The sequence below is a fragment of the Tyto alba genome, unplaced genomic scaffold (assembly GCF_018691265.1).
Source record: "Tyto alba isolate M040663 unplaced genomic scaffold, T.alba_DEE_v4.0 Super-Scaffold_2, whole genome shotgun sequence".
Classification (NCBI taxonomy): Eukaryota; Metazoa; Chordata; class Aves; order Strigiformes; family Tytonidae; genus Tyto; species Tyto alba.
The window spans coordinates 1,031,659-1,052,278 of record NW_024881282.1 but is presented as its reverse complement, the minus strand read 5'-3'; the positions used below and the strand labels follow the sequence as shown (position 1 = coordinate 1,052,278).

The following is a 20,620-nucleotide window of genomic DNA, read 5'->3' as shown; positions in this document are numbered from 1 at the left end:
GGAGCGTCGCAGCTCGGAGCGGCCGTGCACACACGCAGATGTGAGCTGGGCCGAGCAGAGGAACCCCCCGATGAAGTTGTGTTGTCTCATCCCCCCAATCCCCGTCCTGCATCGGCTGGAAGGGCACCGGCTCCCCGGGGGCCAGGGCGAGCTGCGCGATGCTCTGAGCTCCCTGGCCCAGCTCCCGCTGGGATCCGTGGGAAAGAAGTGGGCTGGCGGGGTTGGTTTTGGTTTTTATTGTTTTTTAGGGAGCGGGAGGGAGCTGTGGCTCGGAGCAGAGCCCAGCAGCGTGCCGGGCCGAGGGTCCCCGGCAGCCACGAGCTCAGGGCTGAGCGCTTGCCGCTGCCTCGACCCCTCCGGTTCTGCCTCTGCGTACGGTGCTTCCTCGCAGCTCCCAGCCGCTCGTGCTGGGGGGGGGGGGGGATGTGGGGGGGGATGTGGGGGGGGGGGTGGGGGGTGGGGAGGGGACGAGCCCCCCTCACCCCATCCCCGGGGGTGCCCACCGCCGTCGTGCTGCTGGCACCCGTACGGAGGAGCAGAACCAGTGGGAGCGGGGTGGGCGCTGCACCCCGGGGGGCTCCCTGCGCAGTGCCGGGGGTTTTGGGGTGGGTGGGGAGGGGATGGGGGGGGGCTTCCCCGGCACTCCCCGTCCGCCGCATCCGTGGGCGCGCGTGGGCTGGGGCGTGGGGTGCTAACGGCCCTTCTCTTCCCCCCCCCCCCCCCCCCCCACCTCCTTCCCCACCCCAGAGACTTAACTCGCTGCGACTCCGACTCTTCCATCCCGCACCTGAGCGACCACCAGCGTATCCCCAGCTCTGCGCCCAAGCTGCTGGCCGCCCGGCCCAACCTGCTGACCCGCTCCATCGAGGAGGGTGCCCCCGGCCACCCCGCCGTCGGCGCGCCCACCCCCAACGGCGGCAGCCGGCCGGCGGAAGCCTCCGTCCCGGGGGCTTTGCCGGAGCGCCTGCCCGAGAGCCCCATGGTGATGAAGAAGATGATGATGGTGAACCACGGCATGGAGAAGTCCTCCAGCCTGGGGGAGATCAGCCACCCGACAGCCGGCAAGCACAGCCACTCGGATTCCTCCCGGTCCCACAGCCCCAGCTCCACCGACCCCGACACCCCGTCCCCCATCTCTGACTGCCGGCCCAGCAGCGCCAAGAGCACCCGCATCCCGCAGCTGGCTGCCAAGAAGAGCCCGGGGGACGAGGACAGCAGCTTGACAGGCGATGAGGTTGACCTCGGCCAGAGCAAGAAAAAGTTCCCCCTAAAGATCTTCAAGAAGCCCAAGAAGTAGAGAGAGGGGCGGGGGGGGAAGAGGAAACCCACCCAGGAGCGGGACCCACCGGGACCGGGGGGGCGGCCGTGCATCGGGAGTGCAGCGCACCCGCCGCCCCGCGCCCTCCCCGCCCGAGTCACCTCGCCCAACACCGGCAGCGGGAGGAGCTATTTAAACTTATTTATTTCCTGATCTCTGAGGAAAAAAAAAAAAAAAAAAAAAAAAAAAAAGAAGAAAAAAAAAAAAAAAAGGAAAAAAAAAAAAAAAAAAAAGACGATGACGACCACCGCTCCCCCCGAAGAGAACAGCCGCCCTTTCTCCCCTTCGACTGCTGCGGTCCCTGGCTTTGCTGCGCATGGCTTCCAGTTACTCCTGCCTCTGCTCAGCCACACGGCATTTGGGTTTGGTTTCAATGTGGTTTTATTTTTTTATTTTTTATTATTATTAATTTTTTTTTTGTTCGTTTATTTTGGTTTTTTGTGGGGTTTTTTGTTTGTTTTTTTTTTTTTTTGTCCCCGGTTCTTCTGCCTCTTCCGACTTTTGCACGGGCTGTAGGCGAAGGCGGAGCGGGGCCGGCTGCTCCCCGCTCGGCTCTCGGGGTGACTGGGGTGCGAGTGTTTGGGCCGGTTCTCCCCCCTATTCCCTTGATCCGCGTTTCCACACCCTGGCCCCCAGCACTGCGATGCCCGGGGGGGGGGAAGGGGGGGGGAGATCCCCTCCTTTGTGCGCTCTTGATAAGCAAGAGCCAGTAAAAGGCCCTGGTGAGGGAGGGCTCTCCCCTCCCCAGTACTCGTGCACCCCCGAGCTCTGCCCTCGACCCTCTTCCCACTCGTGCCGGAGGCGGCTGCGGCGTGGTGGGTTTCCGTGGTAGGGGGGGTTGGATGCCGGGGCGCAGGAGCCCACGGCTGCCCCTCCCCATCTTTACTTCCCCAGCCCTTGGACCTTCCCCAGGGTGGGGGGGGGGAGCAGGGCTGGAGGCAGCTCCTCCAGACCCAGATGTCCCCGGGGGGCAAGGAGCGGGGACGCTGGGGTGACAGGGGAGCACCGAGGGACGTGCTGGCCCCCACCGGTGTTGGTGCAGAGCTGGGTCTGGCCGCACATGGGGGGGGGGGGGGGGGGCCGTCCCCTCTCCCCGTGTCCCAGTTTCGCAGGGCGCAGCAGGACGGGGATGGGGATGGGGATGGGGACAGGGACGGCAAGCTGCGCGTGGGTGGCAGGAGCCTGGAAATGTCCTCTGGCTCCCCCCCCCCCCGAGGCAGGCGTGCCCTCAGGCTGGGCGCTGGGGCTCTGAGCCCCCCTCCCTGAGCACCGAGGGGATGCTGGCGGGGGGGGAGGCTCCCCCGGGCACCCGTGGCACCAGCCCCACCGGGCGCCGGCACAGCCTGCGGCGGGGCTCGGGCCATCCCGGGCCGCTGCCCGGCGGCTCCCCCGGCAGCCTGCGGGCCGCATCCTGCTGCTCAGAGCCCTCGTCTCGGCCACTGAGGGGGAGTCCCCGGTTCGGGGCAGGAACTGCGAGCCAAGCTCTGCCCCGTCCGCCGGCTGAGCCCATCCCAGGGCTGAGCCTGTCCTAGGGCTGAGCTTTGCTCCATCCTAGGGCTGAGCCTGCCCAGGTCTGAGCCTAACCCAGGACTGAGCTCTGCTCTGTTCCAGGACTGAGCCCATCTCAGGACTGAGCCCATCCCAGGGCTGAGCTTTGCTCCATCCCAGGGCTGAGCCCATCCCAGGGCTGAGCCCATCCCAGGGCTGAGCTTTGCTCCATCCTAGGGCTGAGCCCATCCCAGGGCTGAGCTTTGATCCATCCCAGGGCTGAGCTTTGCTCTGTTCCAGGACTGAGCCCATCTTAGGACTGAGTCCATCCCAGGCTGAGCTTTGCTCCATCCTAGGGCTGAGCCCATCCCAGGGCTGAGCTTTGCTCCATCCTAGGGCTGAACCCATCCCAGGGCTGAGCTTTGCTCCATCCCAGGGCTGAGCCCATCCCAGGGCTGAGCTTTGCTCCATCCCAGGACTGAGCCCGTCCCAGGGCTGAGCTTTCCTCCCCCAGGCGCAGCTCTGCAGCCCCTGCCCGCAGCACCCAGCGCCGGGGCTGGCAGAGGAGCCCCCGGCCACCCTCCCGCGTCCCTCGAGGCTGCTGCCCAGCACCACACGGCCCCCCCAGAGCTGCGCCAGGCCCGGGGGTCCCTGCCCCCCCAGCCCCGAGGGGGGCAGCTGCTCTGGGCCGCCCGGCTGCTTCACCCGAGGGCAGAGGAGGATGCAAAGCTGGCAGGGAAGAAGAGGAGGCAGGGCGGGATGCTGAAAGCCCCCCGGGGCCTTGCTTTATGCCAGAGTAATATATATATGTGTACGTTGACAATACAGGAAGGGCTATAAAAGTGTTTTTTGTTTCGTAGGTGGTAGTTAGATGATTACACTGTTGCTTTGAGATAAGTGAAAATGCCTCTAAATGACTAAGTGCCTGCAATTCCCCGCGGCCGCTCCGAGGCGCGGGGAGGGGGGACGCCGTGCTTGGCCCCCACGCACGGGGCCGGCGGCGGGGGGGGGGGGGGGCCCGGGGGGGCCCTGGGAGCGCCCGGGCTGGAGCCGGGGGCCCGGCGGCGCTGCTCGTGGTGGCCGAGACCTGTCGATGCTTCTGGAGAAGGGGTTGGGGATCCACCAAACGGCAACTGTTGACGAATTTTTTTTTTTTTTTTAATTTTTTTTTTTTTTCTGGTCATTTCATAAAACTTTTAAATCCAATAAAGCATGTAGTCTATTTTACGAGCCGACATCTGCTGCTCTCTTCTTCCAACCCTTCCCAGGCTGCTGTCTCAGGGTTGGGGGGCCAGGGCACAGGATACCTGCCAGTGGTGGTGGGGGAGGCTCCCTGAGGGCCCCAGTGCTGCCCCATTCCAGCTGCGGGGGGACGGCCTCGTCCCACTGACACAGCTGTGGAGCCGTACATCCCCCCATACATCCCCCCCTGTACATCCCCCCCCCCACACCGTGCATCCCCCGGCAGGAGCACAAGGAGAACGCGGCTGCCGCGGTGCCGGGCTGGAGCCTCGCAGGAAGGACAGACGGTCGCTGGGACTGGGGTTACAAACACTTCCCTGGAGCCCCCCCCTCCCCGCTCTCCACTCGCTGCAGCCGAAGCCAGTGGGACATTGCCCCCCCCCTTTATTGCAGCAGCAGTAAGTGAGTTGTGTACTCGCAGCCACCCTGGCTTGGGGGCTGCCCCCCCCTCCCCCCATGGGGGACCTTTGAGTTGGCTGCTGGGCCAGCCCAGCACCAGCCCTGCCGGAGCTGCTGGCCCCCGAGCACGGCTTGGGGGGCAGCCGGTGGGGCCCGGAGCCCACCCCGGGGGTCAGCGTGCCATTCCCACCGCCAAGGTGGGCTCAGCCAGCCCCTGCCCGAGGCGGCTGGCGCGGTGGGGGAACGCTGCCGGCAGCCTGCCCTGCCGGGAGAGCGGCGGGTGGGAGCCAGAGACACCCCCAAAACGCTCCCCAACGAGACGTGACAACGGCCCAGGGGCAGGCGAAAGGTTGGAGCGCAGCCCGGGCGGCCGGTCCTGCTCACGGAGAATCCCCTAGAAACACCTTCGGAGCGTGCAGGATGTTTCCAGGAAAAAGAAATCAAATACGTGCTGGGATCAGTGGTTAGCACCCGCCGGGATGGGCGCCGGTGCGCGGCACAAGGTGAGCCCCGTGCAGCCAGCCCCCAGCGCCGGTGTCCCCCGTTGCCAGTGGGTCCCGTCTTCCCGGGGGGGCTCCGGGTGAGGCCGTGGGGTGCCCCGGGGCTGGCATCAGTCCTGGCTGCTGCTGTGGGGCGGCGCAGAGAAGTCGCTGCCGGTCAGGGTGATGGTGAACGGGACGTCGATGACGTCTCCGGCCACGTCGCGGGCGGTGGCCGTTCTCCAGGAGCGCAGGGGCAGGGTGGCTTTTTGGAAACGCTGGGGGGTGGGCATGGGTGAGCCGGGGCTGCCCCGAGCCCCCCCCTACCCCGTGGGGCAGAGGTGGTGTCGCTGCAGGAAGGGGCTCAGACCCCACCGATCCCCCTCCCCCGGCTCCAGCCCCATTTCTCTCTTGGGGAAGGGGCAGCATCGCCTCCGCTCCGTCGCTGGCCTCTCCCGCCCCGTCCCGTCCCCGTGCCCCGTCCCCCCTCGCACACTCACGTCGCTCAGCGTCCCCGACTCGCGGGCCAGGGCCAGGGCGGCCCAGAGCGGGATCTGCAGGCAGGTGAGGACACCCACGCAGACGCCCAGGCTCGTGCCCCACGCTGGGAACTCGTAGGTGCCGTAGCGCAGTGGCGCATCGTCCATGTCCAGGAAGGTGTAGAGGAGCGTGAACTGAAGGGCAGAGCGGGCGGGAGCGACGTGATGCCACCGCACCGCCTGGCCCCGGGGGGTCTTGGAGGGGCTGGGTGCCACAGGGACCCCCAGGGCCACCCCCAAACCCCCCCCTCCAGCAGCCACGGGTTGGCCCGGGAGGGCGCCGGGACTGGGCCAGCCCCGCTCCAAACCCACAGCAAGAGCTGCCCCTCTCGGAGGGAGAGACGGAGGGAGAGGAGCTCTTCTCCCCTTGACCCCCAGCCCCAGGCGGGTGCTCGGTGCTCACCAGCAGCAGGCAGGGGGTAAGGAAGGCCCAGCACACCTTGAAGTAGCCCAGCATGTGGCTGCACCAGGGCGGGCAGCGGCAGATCATGTCCACGATGTCCCGGCAGAACTGGTTCACGCCTGCAGACACCCCAGGAGGGGGGTCACGGCCGAGCCCCTGCCTGCCCCCAGCCCGGGCTGGGAGCCACGGCGGTGCTGGGTGCTGAACATCCGCCAACGCTTTGGTGGGGGGAGAGGCAATTGCATCCCACCCCCCAGCCCAGCACAGAGGGAAAAATGCACCTCAGCTTTGCAGCTCCTCCTTGCAGGGCTGAGCTGCGTGTGGGCAGCAGGACGGGGGTTACCCCCCTGCCCACCCCCAGTTCCGGGTGCACCCTGCAGAGCCTGGCTACCGCTTGCCGTGAGCCTTGGCAGCGTGGTAGCCAAGGGGCTACCCTGCAGCAGTGCCCCAGGGCTGACAGTGCTGCACACCCCCCCCCGGGCGCTGGCTGCACCCCCCACCCCGCGCTGCTCACCGTAGCAGAAGGCGATGCCCAGGCACATGAAGAGGGTGACGATGATCAGCCCAAAGCCGGTGCTGTACGTGTCGATGAGGGTGAACCAGAAGATTCCTCCCTGCGAGGTGGTGGGGGAGCAGGGTCGGCACGGCTGGGGGTGGCGGGGGGGCCGGGCGTGGGGCACCCCATGCCGTGGGCACCCATCGATGGCAGCGCCCGCACGCAGCCCCCACACCCCGTCCTCCCACCTGAGGGGCTTGTGCAGGGCTCGGAGAGGGGGGGGGGGGGGGCTGTTCCCCATCCGCCACCCTGGTGTGGCCCCGGGGGGTGCTGGGGGCTGCTGGATTGGGGGTGCAGGGCACCCCATACCTGGGTGACCAGCGGGAGCCCCAGCAGGTAGAAGGAGGCGCAGAGAGTGCCCAGCAGCGCCGTCTTCCTCCTCCAGTCACGCAGGGCTGGGAACTCGTCCAGGACGGCCGTGGTGATGCCCTCGATGTTCCCGAACTGAGGGACAGGGGATGTCAGTGATGGGGGGGGGGGGAGGGATGCCCCAGTCCCTGCCTCCCCCAGAACTGGGCGCAGGGGATGGTTCTCACAGAGGGGGGACTTTGCAGGGCACTGTCCCCATCCCTGCGACACCGGGGCAGTGCCGGTGGGACGCGGCTGCGTGCCTGCCCCATCGCCTTGAGCGCAGACCCACGTGCGCGGGGCCGTGCACCCCCCAGCCCACCACCACCCCAGCACCATCCTCGCGCCGCTGGCCCACGCACGGCACGCCCCAGGCAGGGTGTACCTGGCACCCCAAGGCCAGGCACGGGGCAGGACATGGGGCTGCCCGAGGTGACAATCACCAAAGTATCCACCCCCAGCGTGAAGAGCATCAGGAAGAAGAGGATGGACCAGAACGGAGAGGCGGGCAGCAGGGAGAGGGCTTCGGGGTACACCACAAACGCCAGCCCGGGGCCTGCGGGGTGAGACGAAGGGAAGCGTGGAAGGACTGGAGAGTCTCTCGTGGCGAGACAGGCTGAGCCCAGGCAGCCGGTAGCCGGGCTGGATGTGAGCTCAGCTGCAGCCCCGTCCCGGCGCAGGGCACCGGGATGTCCCCGGGCACGAGACCCCCCTCCCCGAGCCCCTACCCGAGTCGGCGACGCTGCCGATGGGGACTTGTTTCCTCCAGGCCATGTGCCCCAGCACGGAGAAGATGGCGAAGCCGGCGAAGAAGCTGGTGCAGCAGTTCCCGATGGCGATGACCAAGGTGTCCCTGCCGGGGAGGACGCCGCAGCCCCGCGCCCGTGGGGTGAGGATGGAGCTGGCGGGGGGGGGGCATCCCCCGTGGGCCGCGCGGGGGGCTCGGACCTCCCCGTCACCACCCCGCTCCTCCCCAGCTGCAACCCGGGGGCTGCCCCCACAGCCCCCCAGACCCCCCCCCGGCCCCGCTCACCGGATGACGTTGTTGTCAAACTTGTTGTAGGAGGCCATGGAGAGCAGCCCCCCGAACCCGATGCCCAGGGAGTAGAAGATCTGCGAGGCCGCGTCGCTCCACACCTTGGGGGGGGATGATGGTGCAGGGTTGGGGGGCTGCGGGACTCGCCAGCCCAGCTCACCCCGCCACCCCAGCTTTTTTTTGGGGGGGGGGGGGGATCGCTGCCATCGGGGATCCTCCATCCCCGGCGTGGGGTTACCTGGGCGCTCCGCAGCCTGCTCCAGTCTGAGGAGAGGTAGAAGCGGACACCGTGGAGGGAGCCATCCAGCGTGGCCCCACGGATGATGAGGATGAGGATGACCAGGTAGGGGAAGGTGGCCGTGAAGTACACAACCTGCGCAGGGCACTGCTCAGCTCGGCCCCGCTCGGCCGGCACGGCAGTCCCCCCCCCAACCGTAACCCCCTCACCTTGCCCGAGCTGCGGATGCCCTTCAGCATGCAGAGGAAGACGAGGCCCCAGGCTGCCAGCAGACACAGGGCCAGGGGCCACCGCACGGGGCCGGGGTCCCCGAGGCCGGAGCTCCGCGTCACCCCCAGCACCTGCTCGCTGCGGAACAGGGGGACGCGAGGAACCCTCGGCACCACCACCACGTCCTCGCCCACCCCTCCGCCCTTCCCAACGCCTCCGGCATCACCGGCCGCTGCCTGCGGGGGCTCAGCCCCGGCCCCCCAGCACTGGGGGAGCCGGAGCCGGGGCTGGACCCCCCGAACACGGGCCGAGGGAGGCACACATCAGTGCTGCCATGCAAGGACTTACTTCCAGAAAACCTCGCTGGCGCTGACCCGGCCGGCGCTCCCCGACGTGTTCTGCAACACACAACCCCGGCAGGTCACCGTCACCGCCACAGCCACCGTCCCCGAGGTCCCTCCTTGGCCCCAGCCCCAGCCTGACCCTCCTCTTCTGTTGCAGGCAAAGCTTCTCCCAGGAGAAACCGCCTGCCTGGTTCTTGTGCGGCATCTGGCCCCGCAGCATCCCCCTCCTCAGGGGCTGGACCCCCCAAAACCACTCGCCCGGGGGCCACTGACCTGGCAGAGGTGCGCATTCCCAGGGGCATCGCAGGACCAGGGCAGGGGGCTCTGGAAGGAGGAGCCCAGGTAGTAGAAAGCCCAAGCGATGATGACGTTGTAGTAGAGGGACACCAGGGAGGACACGATGAGCATGGCGACGCCAACGCCTGCGCGAGGAGATGGGGTGCTGGGGGGGGGGGGTGGCAGGCAGGAGGGGGCAGGTCTGCAACTCGCAGACCCCTGGCCCCGGCACGGGTCCAAGGGGGCCGGAGAGGAGGCAGGAGACCTGCCCGGGGCTACCCAGGGACTCGGGGTGCAGGCTGGGGACTGGCCAAGGGGGGGTCCCAGCTCCCGTGCCCACCCCCAGCCCCCTTCCTGCAGCCCAGCCAGCCCCAGCGGCTGTGGGGGCAGGATGGAGAGGTGTCCCCGGCCCCCAGCCCCACCTTTCAGGAGTGGGCAGCACTTCCAGACAGTGATGGGCCCCGCGGCCCCATACTGGCCCAGGCTCAGCTCCATCAGGAAGAGGGGCAGCCCCGTGACGAGCAGCATGAGGAAGTAGGGGATGAGGAAGACACCTGGGGGGAGAGGGGCAGCGGGTTGGGGGGGCAACCGGCACCAGTCCGGGCTCCCCAAAGGACAGACGTGCGTGGCTCGGGCTCGCGGTGGGGACACGTGTCCGGGCAGGAGGCAGAGGAGCAGGGAAAGCTCCTGGGGGCTGCTGGCTCCATCCTGGGGGCTGTTCCCCGTGAGCCCCACAGTGGGGGCCTGAGCTGGGAGCTGGGGGGATCCTGCTGGCCCTGGCGTGGGGTGGGTGGTGGGAGCAGTGCCAGGGTGCAGCTGTGGGCGCAGCAGCGGTGTTTGGACCCGTGGGATGCTCAGGGTGGTGGGATGCTCAGGCCTGTGGGATGCTCAGGGTGGTGGGATGCTCGGACCCGTGGGATGCTCAGGGTGGTGGGATGCTCGGGCCCATGGGATGCTCAGGCCCATGGGATGCTCAGGGCTGTTGGGTGCTCAGGTCCATGGGATGCTCAGGGCCCTGGGATGCTCAGGGCTCTGAGATGCTCAGGCCCGTGGGATGCTCGGGGCTCTGGGATGCTTGGACCCATGGGATGCTCAGGGCTGCAGGATGCTCAGGCTCGTGGGATGCTCAGGGCTGTGGGATGCTCAGGGCAGTGGGATGCTCAGGGCTGTGGGATGCTCAGGGCCCTGGGAAGTGCCCAGAGCAGATCCTGGTGTTTCCTCTGGCGACACACTGACACCTCCAGCTTTACACAGTTTGTCTCACTGACAGCCTTCTCCGCAGAGGAAATCCTGCTCCGTGCAGCCTCAGCCAAGCCAAATTTGTGCTGGAAAAGGGCATTTTCCAGAGGAGAAATTGGCATTTCCCAGCTGGCAGCCAGCTGCAGCCCAAGCCCATCCTCTCCCAGTGCAAATCTCTGGCGCAGCGCTCGCCGTTCCCCGCAGCGCAGCAGCTCTCCAGCCACGATGCCGTACCCAAACCCCGCTCCCCCGCAGCCTCGCTGGCAGACCAGATGTGGGGCTGCCTGCTCGTTAGCCCGGCACTCATTAGCGCAGCGCTGGAGGTGGAGGAGGGGGGCACAGGCTGCCTCCACATCTCCTGCACCAGCCAGCGTAGGCAGAGGCTTTGCAGGGCTCAGCCTGGGGAGGAAGGGACAGCCACGGGTTTAAAGCCCCATTGGGACATTGGGAACTCCTGTTTGGCTGCTGGCAAAGGCTGGGAGCGAGGGGTGACGGTGCCCCGGTCCCACTGGCCCCCCCGCAGCTGGAGAGGCCATCTGTGGGGCCAGGGGACCGGGCTGGGGGCCGAGGCAGTGCAGCGTGTCCCTGCTCTGCCCATGGCGCTGGGAAACGGTGGCTCTGGCTGCTTTCCCGTGGTGCTGCATGGGGACAGACCTCCCGACCCCCCCAGGTCCACAGCTTCAGGATAAAACCCCCCATGACTGGCTCCCCCCCCCCCCAATGCCCCATCCATTGGGGCGGGGGACCCAGGGAGCAGCATCTCGCCCTGTACCCCCATTTCTCCTGCTGGCCCCCAGCCCCTTTGGCTGATGCTGCTTGGAGGGTGGGCAGGGAGCGTCCCCCGTGGGTGCTGGCAGCCGAGGGGGGTCCGCGAGGTGATGCACCCCAAAGGGTCTCCTGCTCTCCCTGGCCCCGAGGGAGCAGGCGGCTGTGTCACAGGGACGGGGGTGAGCACAGACCAGGCAGGACATTCCGGAGCTGGGTCTGCTCGCATCGGCTCAGCCAGGGACACCAGGAGCATGGGGCAGGAGTCTGGGGAGGCCGTGGAGTGCCAGGCAGGGTCCCACACCCCCCACGCACGCCTGCTGCTGCTGCACAAACACCTCCACTGCCATCTGGCCATGCCCCAAACCAGCCGGGAGGCCTGTTAGCAAATGGCTCCGGTTACAGCGATTTAAGGAGCATCCACAGGGCAAAGGGGAAACCGACAATTCAAATTGGGAGTGAGCGTCGAAAAGCAGAGCAATAAACGCCCTGCAGACAGCTTTGGGTGGGCAGGCTGAGGGGTTGGGCAGGCTGCGAGCCCAAAAAGCATCGGGGGCCTCGAGGCAGCCGCAGAGCGGTGCAGCTTTCCAGAACGAGGGAGATGCCAGAGGGCAGAGCAAGGGGGGGGGGGCACAGCAAAGCTGGCCAGGGCCGGCACGGAGAGGGTGGGCTCTCCTGCTGGGTGCAGGAGGAGACAACATCAGGGCAGCAGAAGCAGCGAGGGGCTCAGGAATGACCTTTGGGGAGGTTTCTCCCCTCCCACAGACACGGCACTGCATCCCGGGACGTTGCCACCAGGCACCAGCTACCTGCACTTTGTCCTGCCCCTGAAATGGGGCAGGTTATTGCCCCCGCTTGGCCGCCTTCCCGGGCACTCCTGCGCAGCTGAACTGGATTTTACAGTGGACGGGCACCTCCTCGCACCCCCCCGGGCACCGGACGGTCCCTGCCACCGCTGCTGCTGGGGGGGCTGGCAGTGCCGCAGGGGGGTCACCGCATTTCTGGCCAAGCCCCGCTCCTCCAGGCAGGGGCAGAGGGCTCTACAGAGGGGCTCAGCCCGGAGTCAGCGCTTTTTTGGTGCACCTCTGGGCCGCACAGGGCAGAAATCCCCCGCCGGCCTCGTGAGGAGATGCTTCAACCTCTTCAAGCATCCTCTCCCCGTGGTCCTCACGGTGGGATTGAAGCGGCGGTGTCCAGCCCAAGACCCCGAATCCTGCCAGCACCCGGGTTTGCTGTCCTGGAGAGCACAGCCCCGCTTGCAGCAGCACACTGTCCCTCCCCAGCCCCTCCGTGCTCCTGGCCCCCCCACCCCAGGAGAAGGGAGCCGTGCCTGGGTGCCCGGGAAGGGACGTGTGTGCCCGCAGCAGGGACCCACCTCCTCCGTTGCGGTAACACAGGTAGGGAAAGCGCCAGACGTTGCCCAGCCCCACGCAGTAGCCCAGGCAGGACAGCAGGAACTCGTATCTGCCGGCCCAGGTCTCCCGGGGTGGGCTGGGGGCCGGGATCTCAGGCTGGGGCGGGGGTCCTGGCCAGGGCTGGCTGGCGGGGGCAGCGGTCGGACCCTCCATCTGGAAGATGTTGACCTGCGGAGGGGAGCAAAGCGTCAGGAACCACCAGCTGCAGCCTGCAAACCCTGCAAGGCTCCTTGCCAGGGCTGGGCACGGCCCTGAAAAAGCGTCTGGTTCCCAAAGGGGCTCTGGGGGTCTCCCCAAAAAGCCGGCGGTGGCCCGGGCTGTGGGAGGTGGGAGGCTGGGGCTGGGCCCGAGCTCCGTGCTCCTCCCCAGGCTCCAGGAGCCAGGCACAGGTCGGGGGTGGGGGGGGGGGGGGCAGACCCCAGCCCAAATGCCCTGGGCAGGTTTGATCCAGCAGATCCTCCCATAGCGTGAAAGTCAGCAGGGGACATTCACCCACCGCCCCCCGCGATGGGTTTTCATCTCTGCTTCATCATATGCACCCAGGACCACCGAAACCAAGCGACTGCCTGCACTGGCACCCCGGCACCCAGCCCTGCACCGGGCTGATGAGGGTGGGTGCAGGGATGCTCATCAAAACCCTCCTGCCCGGCACCGCCGAGGCCAGTGGGACCATCTCCAGGTCCCACCTTTGCCGGGGTCCTGCCCATGGGGACCTGTGAGCAAGGGCTGGAGCCATCGGCTCGCGCTGCACCGAGACGAAGCGGTGCCAGGCACGGCGAGGGGAGACCCGGTGCTGCGTGGACCACCGCTTGGTACAGCCAGAGGTGGGCAACCAGCTGGGCGATGGGGGCTCGTGCCTCTTGCTAGCCCCAGATCCCACACCCTGGCCCTGCCGGCGGCTCTGCTGAAGGGGCGTGAGCGTGGTGGGGAGAGGGAATGGGGATTTTGTGCCTCATTCGTTATCATGAGTAACCGCAGCCGGCCAGCTGCTCTGCTCCCAGGGCACGGCTGGCATCGCCACGGGGAGCTGCAAGGTCACAGCAGCACTTGGGGCTGTGATCCCTTCCAGCAGCACCGGCCTCCTTGGGCACAGGTCCTGCACCCCGGGCAGGATGGAGGGATCCCCCAATCCCCTCGCAGAGGTCGCTCCAGCCGTGCAGTCCTTCCCTGGAGGTCCCCTCAGCCCCACCATGTCCCCCCAGGACAGATCCTGACCCACCCTCCCCAGCAAGGTCAGACTGTCTGGAGAGGAGGATCAGCAGAAGAGCGAGGGGACCCTCCCCAGCCCCTGGCCGGAGGGTCTAGAGTGTGATGGTGCTTGGGGATGTTGTTGCGGGGGGAATTTCTTTTGGTATTGGTGTCACAACAGAGGCAAAGGGTTGGCGTCAGCCCAACTGTGGGTAGTCCTCAAGAAATGGAGTGTGGGGCCTCGGGAGCGTGTGGCTCTCATCCCAGCCCTGCCTCCGACCAGCCCAGCTCTGCCGTGACTGAGTTTCCCCCAACTGTGGGACCCCACGAGGGAATCAACAGAGGAGCAACACTCAGTGACGAAGCAGCGTTACAATTCACAGACCACAAAGCTGAGAAGATCAGAGCTGATCTCATGTGCAGCACAAGCTGAAGGCTGGCCTGCCCAGGCTTCACTCCCACTGGAGCATGAGGGTTTACTTTAGAAAAGGATTCCGTTTTGAATTAAATTAAAGTACCCTCTGTGGTGCCGTGTCCCTGCCCAGGCTTGAGGGGGCTGATCCTGTGTTTACGTGTCCTGCACAGCATCCTTCCCTCGACTCACACCGCCCCTTCCTAAGCACCAGGATGGGCCATCAGGAAAGCAATCTGCAAACCCCAGCCAATCCAGGAGAGATGCTCCTCTAGCTCTGCCGTCTCCAGAGGCTGCAGAAACATTGAAATCCAGCACATTCCCCAGCCCCATCCGTTTCTCCCGGGGCTGTGGGCAGCAGAGCAGCCGGAGCACTGGTCCAGCTCTCCCGGGGCAACACCACAGGGCCCCCACGACTTGGGCATTTGGGGGCTGTTCAGAGGTAACAGATTCTCAGCTGCACGCAGCCCCGGGACACCGAGCTGTCTGCGCTCGTGCAAAGTCCGTGGGTGCAGCACGGCTCCCTCCAGGCACCTGATCCGAGGGGATCGCCGGGACTGGCAGCACCCCCGTGAGCTTGTTTACTCCAGAATCCAGGGCGAGCCTCACCATGTGCCTTCCTGCAAGGCACCAGCTATCAGCTCTCGGTTATCTGTGGGTGGGTGAAACAAGGTGCAGATTAACTACGGCACCGGCCAAGAGGGCACTGCCTCGCATCTGGCACGGCGTCAAAGCTGTCTGTCCTCCCAGAGCTGGCCGGGAAGCACGGCGCAGGGATGCCCGGTGCGTTTGCAGGAGCCAGCCCCGGCAAAGCAGGGCCAGCGCAGACCCAGCACGTCCTGCTGAGCCTGTCAGGCTGTTTTAGGGGTGTCCTGTGCCCCTGTCAGTGCCTGCTCCCCCCACACCTCCTGGGGCTGCCCATTACCAGTGTCCCTCATGGAAAGGTGGTCATAACTGCTTACAAAAAAGGGGTCACGCCACGCGCCTCCCCCCTGCAGGAGATGGTAAATGTGCGGCACCTTCCCCGCAGAGGTCAGCGAGGATGGATGGAGAGTTAAAATGCTGCCAGGGAATGCAGTAAACCTGCCGCAGGACTATCAAGCCTCCTGGCCCAGGGTGCTGCTCTCTCCCTTCTCCCGCAGGGCTGCCTTGTACACACAACCCCCCCACACACCCCGCAGTGCTCACATCCCGGCCACCGGGCCCGCCAGGCAATTAATGCAGTTATCAATCACCCGCACCCACTTCCAGTCATGATTTATAGGTACTGGACCTGTGGATGGAAAGTCCCCGAACAGCCCGTCCGGCCCCACTGGCTCAGCAGGACCCGCTCCCCACCCCAAACACTGGCAAATGTGACTGGGGGGGTCTCAGGCAGGACGGGGCTGAGGAAGAGGGGTGCTCAGAAGCCTTTGGTGCAGCTGGCAGCAGGGCTGCACAAGCACCCCGGCCCCACTGCTCGCTCCCTGCTCACCATGGGGGGTCTCGAGGGCTCCAGCCCCACCAGTATCAGCCCAGAGCACCCAGCGCTGTCGCTGTGACCAAGCCCTGTCCTGTCCCGTGCCCCCCACATCTTGCACTGCAGCAGGACGGGACGGCTGAAGCCCTGAGAGCAGCCCACAGCCCCCCCCAGGCCAGACCAGAGGGGCTGCACACAGGGGACTGCGGAGCAGCCCCATCACCCCCACCATTCATGTACCCCACGCTGTCTGGGGGTTACCTGGGAGCTGTGACCCCCCCCCTCAGCTTGCCTGCCTCACATCTTTTGTCCCCCAGAAGGAAATTTTCCCCTGGCTGCCCCACACGGGCGAGCAGTGGGGCCCCTTCAGCCCTTTGCAGAGATGCTCTGCCCTCTGAAAAGCATCAGCCTTGCCTGCCCTCGAGAGGAGAGCCGGCCTCGCTGGGATCAGCCTCCCCAGAGCTCCTCCAGATGGGTGGGAGACAATCCCTGCACCCCAAGGGGACACCGGGCTCCGGCTGCTTTGTGCACCCTGAGAAATCCCGGCAGCTCTGCCGAGCTGCAGCCACGGGGCATATTTCAAGGAGATGCCTGCCCGTTGGGGACGGTGAGAGGGCACTGCTCCATGGCGGGGGGGGACTGCAAGAGGAACCGAGCTGAGCTGAGACCCAAAGGGTGGCCATCACCTCAGCATGAGGGTGGCTAAGGGACAACGCTCTGCAGAAACCCCTAAAGAATCCAGACATCCCCCGTGATGCTCCCACCACAACTGTGGCTCACTGAGGTGGGGGGGGGGGGGGGATGACACACACTTCCCAGTGGGGCCAGCTGCAACGCGGCTGTGGAGGGTGACCTGCATCCCGCGGGTCCCCAGCAACTGGGAGAGGGGGCTCCTGCAGCCCAGGGCAGCCCGGGGAAGGGCAGGCACGTCCCCTCAGGGCCCCGGTCCTACCGTGGGCTCCGGTGGCGTGGAGGGGGCCGGGGGCCCCGGTGTGGCGAGGTGCCCGGTGCTCAGCATTTCCTGCTCGGCGGCGGGAGGGAGGGAGGGAGGGACGGCCGCGCTCCGCTCACCTGCGCCAGGTACAGCTCCGCCCCGGCCGGCCCGGGGTGCAGGATGGCTGCAATGGGGTTTCCCCTCCGAAGGGCACAGCCCTCCCCGCGAAAGGGGCATCCCGCTTGCTTTTGCAGCCAGGAGGGACCGGAGGCATCACAGCCTGTTCCGTACCAGTTCCCCACCCAGCACCCGTTGCTCGCCCGGAGCTCGGTGCAGGGTGCGTGCTGGGGTGGCCCCTCTCAGCACCGAGCCTCTGCTGGGACGTGGTTTCGTGGTGGGCTCCCCGGACGCCCGTGGCTGAGCCACGCTGTGGGAGCAGCCCGGTGCCTTCCCCAGCCATGGTCCCCGCACAGGAGGGACACCGGGGCACCGGGGCACTGCCAAGACAGCCGATCCCAGCCCCGCTGCAGAGCGACGTGAGGAGGCAGACAACGGTGCCAGGCTCCCACCCAGTGCTGAAGCAGCAGGCACGACGGCACGAGGAAGAGGCGGGGAGTGGTACAAAGGGACACGGAGGGGTCTGCTGTCCCCCCCAAAGATGAACAGCATCCAGGTGGAAGGAAGGCGCAGTTTCAGGAATGGCTCTATCTCCCTTTCCAGGTTATCTTCGATAGCTGGATCCCCCCAGAACATCCCTTATTGTCACCCTATTTTCACAGTCAGTGCCTATGCTCTCCTGGCCCGTTTGCTGGGAAAACCAGGCAGCCAAATAAGGAGCAGAAATAGTGGTGCAGGTTTTCTGGGAGACAGACTGCTGCCGCCTTCGCACAGGCTCAGTGTCAGCAGTAGTAGCAGCTGCTGAAAGAGCTCAACTTAAAACTGATCTATCCATGAAAGAGTCAGTATTTCTCCCGCAGTTCTCTCGATCCAGCCACTGAGTCATCTTCTGCTCTTGTCAGCGTTTCTGCCGCCTTTCCTCTGCATCTTCCAGGGGATGCTGGGCTAGATACCTGATCCTCTGACACACACCAGCCTCTGCCTGTCTCTCAGTATTATGTGCATTTTTTTCATGGCTGATGCACTGCCCTGCCTCTCTTTGGCCATTGCCATCACACTGCACCCGGAGCCAACTCCTAACTTCCGAACAGAGCAGGCTCCTCAGAAGAAGGAAATACCCCTTGAAGCAGGACTATCCCCCACCACCGCAGCAGGGAGAGCGGAGAAAGGGACAGATTTCAAATGGAGGTTCAGTGGAATCTACTCTTTTCAACCGACAACACTTTTACAGGATGGGAATGGGTTGTGAATTGTCCAGTGATCCACTGTCGTGGTTTAGACCTGATTGGCAGCCAACCACAATGCAGCACCTCTCTCTCCCTTCCCCTCCGGCAATGAGAAGGGACAGAGAGCCAGGCTTGGGGTTCGAGATAGGACTGGGATGGGGGAAAATTCCCCTTTATGATCACGAGCAAAAGGCAGACTCGTTAGGGGAAGAAAAAAAGAACATACATTTATTACAGACACTGACAACACATAACAGAGTAGGACAGTGAGAAGCATTGCCACATCTTGAGAACACCCTCCCCCCACCCCTCCCTTCTTCCCGGGCTCAGCTCTGCTCCCGATATCTCTACCTCCTCCCCCAGGGGCGCAGGGGCAGGGAATGGGGGGTGCAGTCAGCGCTGCCACTTCCCTTCTCTTCGGTGAGGGGAGTGTCCGGAACTTGTTCCTCCTGCTCCATCGTGGTCCCCCTCTCACAGGAGACAGTCCTCCACAAACTTACTCCAACATGAGTTCCTCCCATGGGCCGCAGCGTTCCCCACACTGCTCCGTCATGGGTCACTAACTTTCTCCAACTGGATTCCTTCCCACGGCTGCAGCCCTTCCCGAGCTGCTCCGGTGTGGGACTCCCCCGCATGCTGCAATCCTCCCAGCGCTGAATTACAGCAGCGGGGCTGCCTTTTCCCATGAGACCCTGGCCTTCTTCAGGCACAGAACCTTGATCAGGCAAGCAGAAGCCACAGGCCGTAAATCAATGTCTGCTCCACCGTAGATCTCCATGGGTGTCAGGGGGCCTCCCTGCCGTCTCACCACAGGATACAGGGGGGTCTCTGCTCCGGCACACCTCCCCCCTCCTTTCTGCCTCCGTTCCTCCACTGACCTTGGTGTTCACGCAGCTGCAGCAACTCCTCCTCACAAGTCCCACTGCCTGTCACCACGTCCCTTCTTAAATACGTTATCGCAGAGGTGCAGCTGATTGGCTCAATTTCCCAAACAGAAGTGGAGCTGACGTGGAGCTGAGGGAGCTTCGAGAAGCTTCTCACAGTGGGCTGCCTCGATAGCCCACTCCCCTGCCACCAAAAAACTCCACCACTCACTCAGCCCAGGACATCCACTAAGCTGGTGACCCGCTCTGAAAGACTGCATAAAATCTTTGTGGGGTGACTGCAATTAAACCTAAGTCAGGAGCAAAAAGGAAGCTCATCATAGGAGGAAACCAAAGGAAGAAGGAGTCATTCTGCTTGGTGACTGTGGTCGCCTTCATCTCACGCTATCTGCCAGAGCGCTGCGGTACTCCCGGGACAGTGCAAAGTCCAAGACCTTGCAAGAGAGACAGGCAAAATGAAGCAGTCTCTTCAAATGAGCAGCATTTCTACAGATGTTTCTGGGTCAAGGAATTAACTGTAATTCCACCTGAAAAAGGGAAATGGAAGAGGTCTTTGTAACTTGGGTAGTTTTGGTGCTCTTATTTTGGTACAGCTTTGCAAACAGTTGCCCCAGGGCAACTGAGAGACCAGCAATCAGAGTTGGGGAATTAGCACAGTGTGTTATGATGCACAGAACAACCAGGAGGTGGAATATTACTCTTCCATCTGTATTTACTCCTCACAGACTGGAACCAGTAAGAAACACTCAAGATACCTAAGATACTCACAACTTTCACTGTAGTGTAGGGGGCCTCGGAGCCAGAGTCACAGAGCAGCCCAGGTCTTTGCCCTTGGCAGATTTCAAATACCTCTGTGCAGCTCAGTCCATGACTCAAGGCCTCCACCTCACTCTCATGGTTTCCTCTGCTTTGGCCAAAAATGTTCCTCGAGCCCAACAGCTCTCCACTGAGCAGCCTGGCACCATAGCACAAGATCTTCTCAGGGCCCAGCCCAGTGCAAGCACACGGCGCGGGCCAGTAGCACTGGTAAAAACAAGAGATCTTCATCAGGAGAACTGGAGAGAGCCTCCTTCCTGAGGACGCTTGCAGCCTGCCAGGGACAGTGCTCCCTGGGTGATGGGGAGCACAAGTGTGAATCCCGTCCTCCAAAGGGAAGATGTGAACTCGACTTGCCCAGTTTTACTAGCTACGTAGTTGGGTGCATATAATCAGCATCATCGATGGCTGCTTTGGAAGAGAGGCCTGAGCTCTGTTCCCTGATAAAAAGGAGGCCGGACCTTTTGGTCCAGAAAAGGGGTTGGCATCAGGACATCACATAGCATATCAGTTCTGGAGTGAGATAAGATGCAAATCTCTGCAGCAAATCTCTGGTCCAGCATCCTGGGTTCCCTGCAGAGCACACCAGGGTGGTGGACTCACACGCAGGCTCCCAGCTCCCCTCATATCAGGTAAGACAGAAGCACGTGGGCAAGAGGTGGGAGCCACTCTTTCCTTGGTGTGTCTGTCCCCTCGATCCACGGCAGGGTCAGATCCATTTTGTGGCTGCACATTGTGCGAATATAAGATACCAAAGCAACCTGGGTTCGGTTTTGAGTGCTGTCCCAGCCCAGCGCTTGTTTCCTAGCTCGAAAGGCTCAATGCCCTCGTGCAGCCGAGGTGCCTGTGGCTCTGACAGTTTGAATGAAGCAGCCTGTTCGGAGGAAATTTCACTGTGGAAATCAGCAAAGGAGTAACAACAGGAACCTGTTAGCACAGATGCTCCAAGCCAGCCACAGCTGCCTCAGAGCTGGGTGGAGGTGAAGCATTGCACAGCCTCAGGAAGTTTGGTTTTCGTTGCTACATTTCCTTCCAAAACTCACCTCTCTGATGAGTTGAGTTTATCTTGGTCATTCTGATCTCATCACAGCCATGCTGGAGGGGAGGAGGCTGGTTTTCCTAGAGCAGTTTAACCCATGACATACAGGCACATCCTCACGAAATGAAACAACTGCTCCACCTACTCCTGTTTTTTCAAAAAAGAGTAAATAAAACACGAAGTAGAACTTGAGGACAAAGATCCATTATCACAGCTCAGGCTTCAAATGGATCAAAATGTCATGCTTTTT

At 64.2% G+C, this 20,620-nt stretch overlaps 2 protein-coding genes across 6 annotated transcripts in view; one reads left to right on the top strand and one right to left on the bottom strand.

Moving 5' to 3' along the window:
• The window catches only part of STIM1 (stromal interaction molecule 1), a 99,850-nt gene extending 95,838 nt beyond the window's left edge, over nucleotides 1-4,012 (top strand). For all 5 annotated transcript variants that reach the window (XM_042791911.1, XM_042791914.1, XM_042791912.1 and 2 more), the window contains one exon: nucleotides 748-4,012. In XM_042791911.1, the coding sequence (XP_042647845.1) occupies nucleotides 748-1,297 (550 nt within the window). In that variant the 3' untranslated portion in view covers nucleotides 1,298-4,012. The remainder of the gene's footprint in view (nucleotides 1-747) is intronic.
• Nucleotides 4,013-5,057: 1,045 nt separating this feature from the next.
• LOC116963730 (sodium-dependent proline transporter-like) lies at nucleotides 5,058-16,373 on the bottom strand. Its single transcript, XM_042792730.1, has 15 exons — nucleotides 16,307-16,373; nucleotides 12,256-12,463; nucleotides 9,299-9,430; nucleotides 8,874-9,022; nucleotides 8,605-8,654; nucleotides 8,256-8,394; nucleotides 8,047-8,181; nucleotides 7,806-7,909; nucleotides 7,501-7,625; nucleotides 7,216-7,328; nucleotides 6,734-6,868; nucleotides 6,383-6,482; nucleotides 5,869-5,987; nucleotides 5,427-5,600; nucleotides 5,058-5,204 (listed from the first exon to the last, which is right to left on the bottom strand). The coding sequence occupies exons 1-15, from the start codon at nucleotides 16,370-16,372 to the stop codon at nucleotides 5,058-5,060; spliced, it is 1,896 nt and encodes a 631-aa protein (XP_042648664.1). The 5' UTR covers nucleotide 16,373.
• Between the last annotated feature and the right edge of the window lie 4,247 nt (nucleotides 16,374-20,620).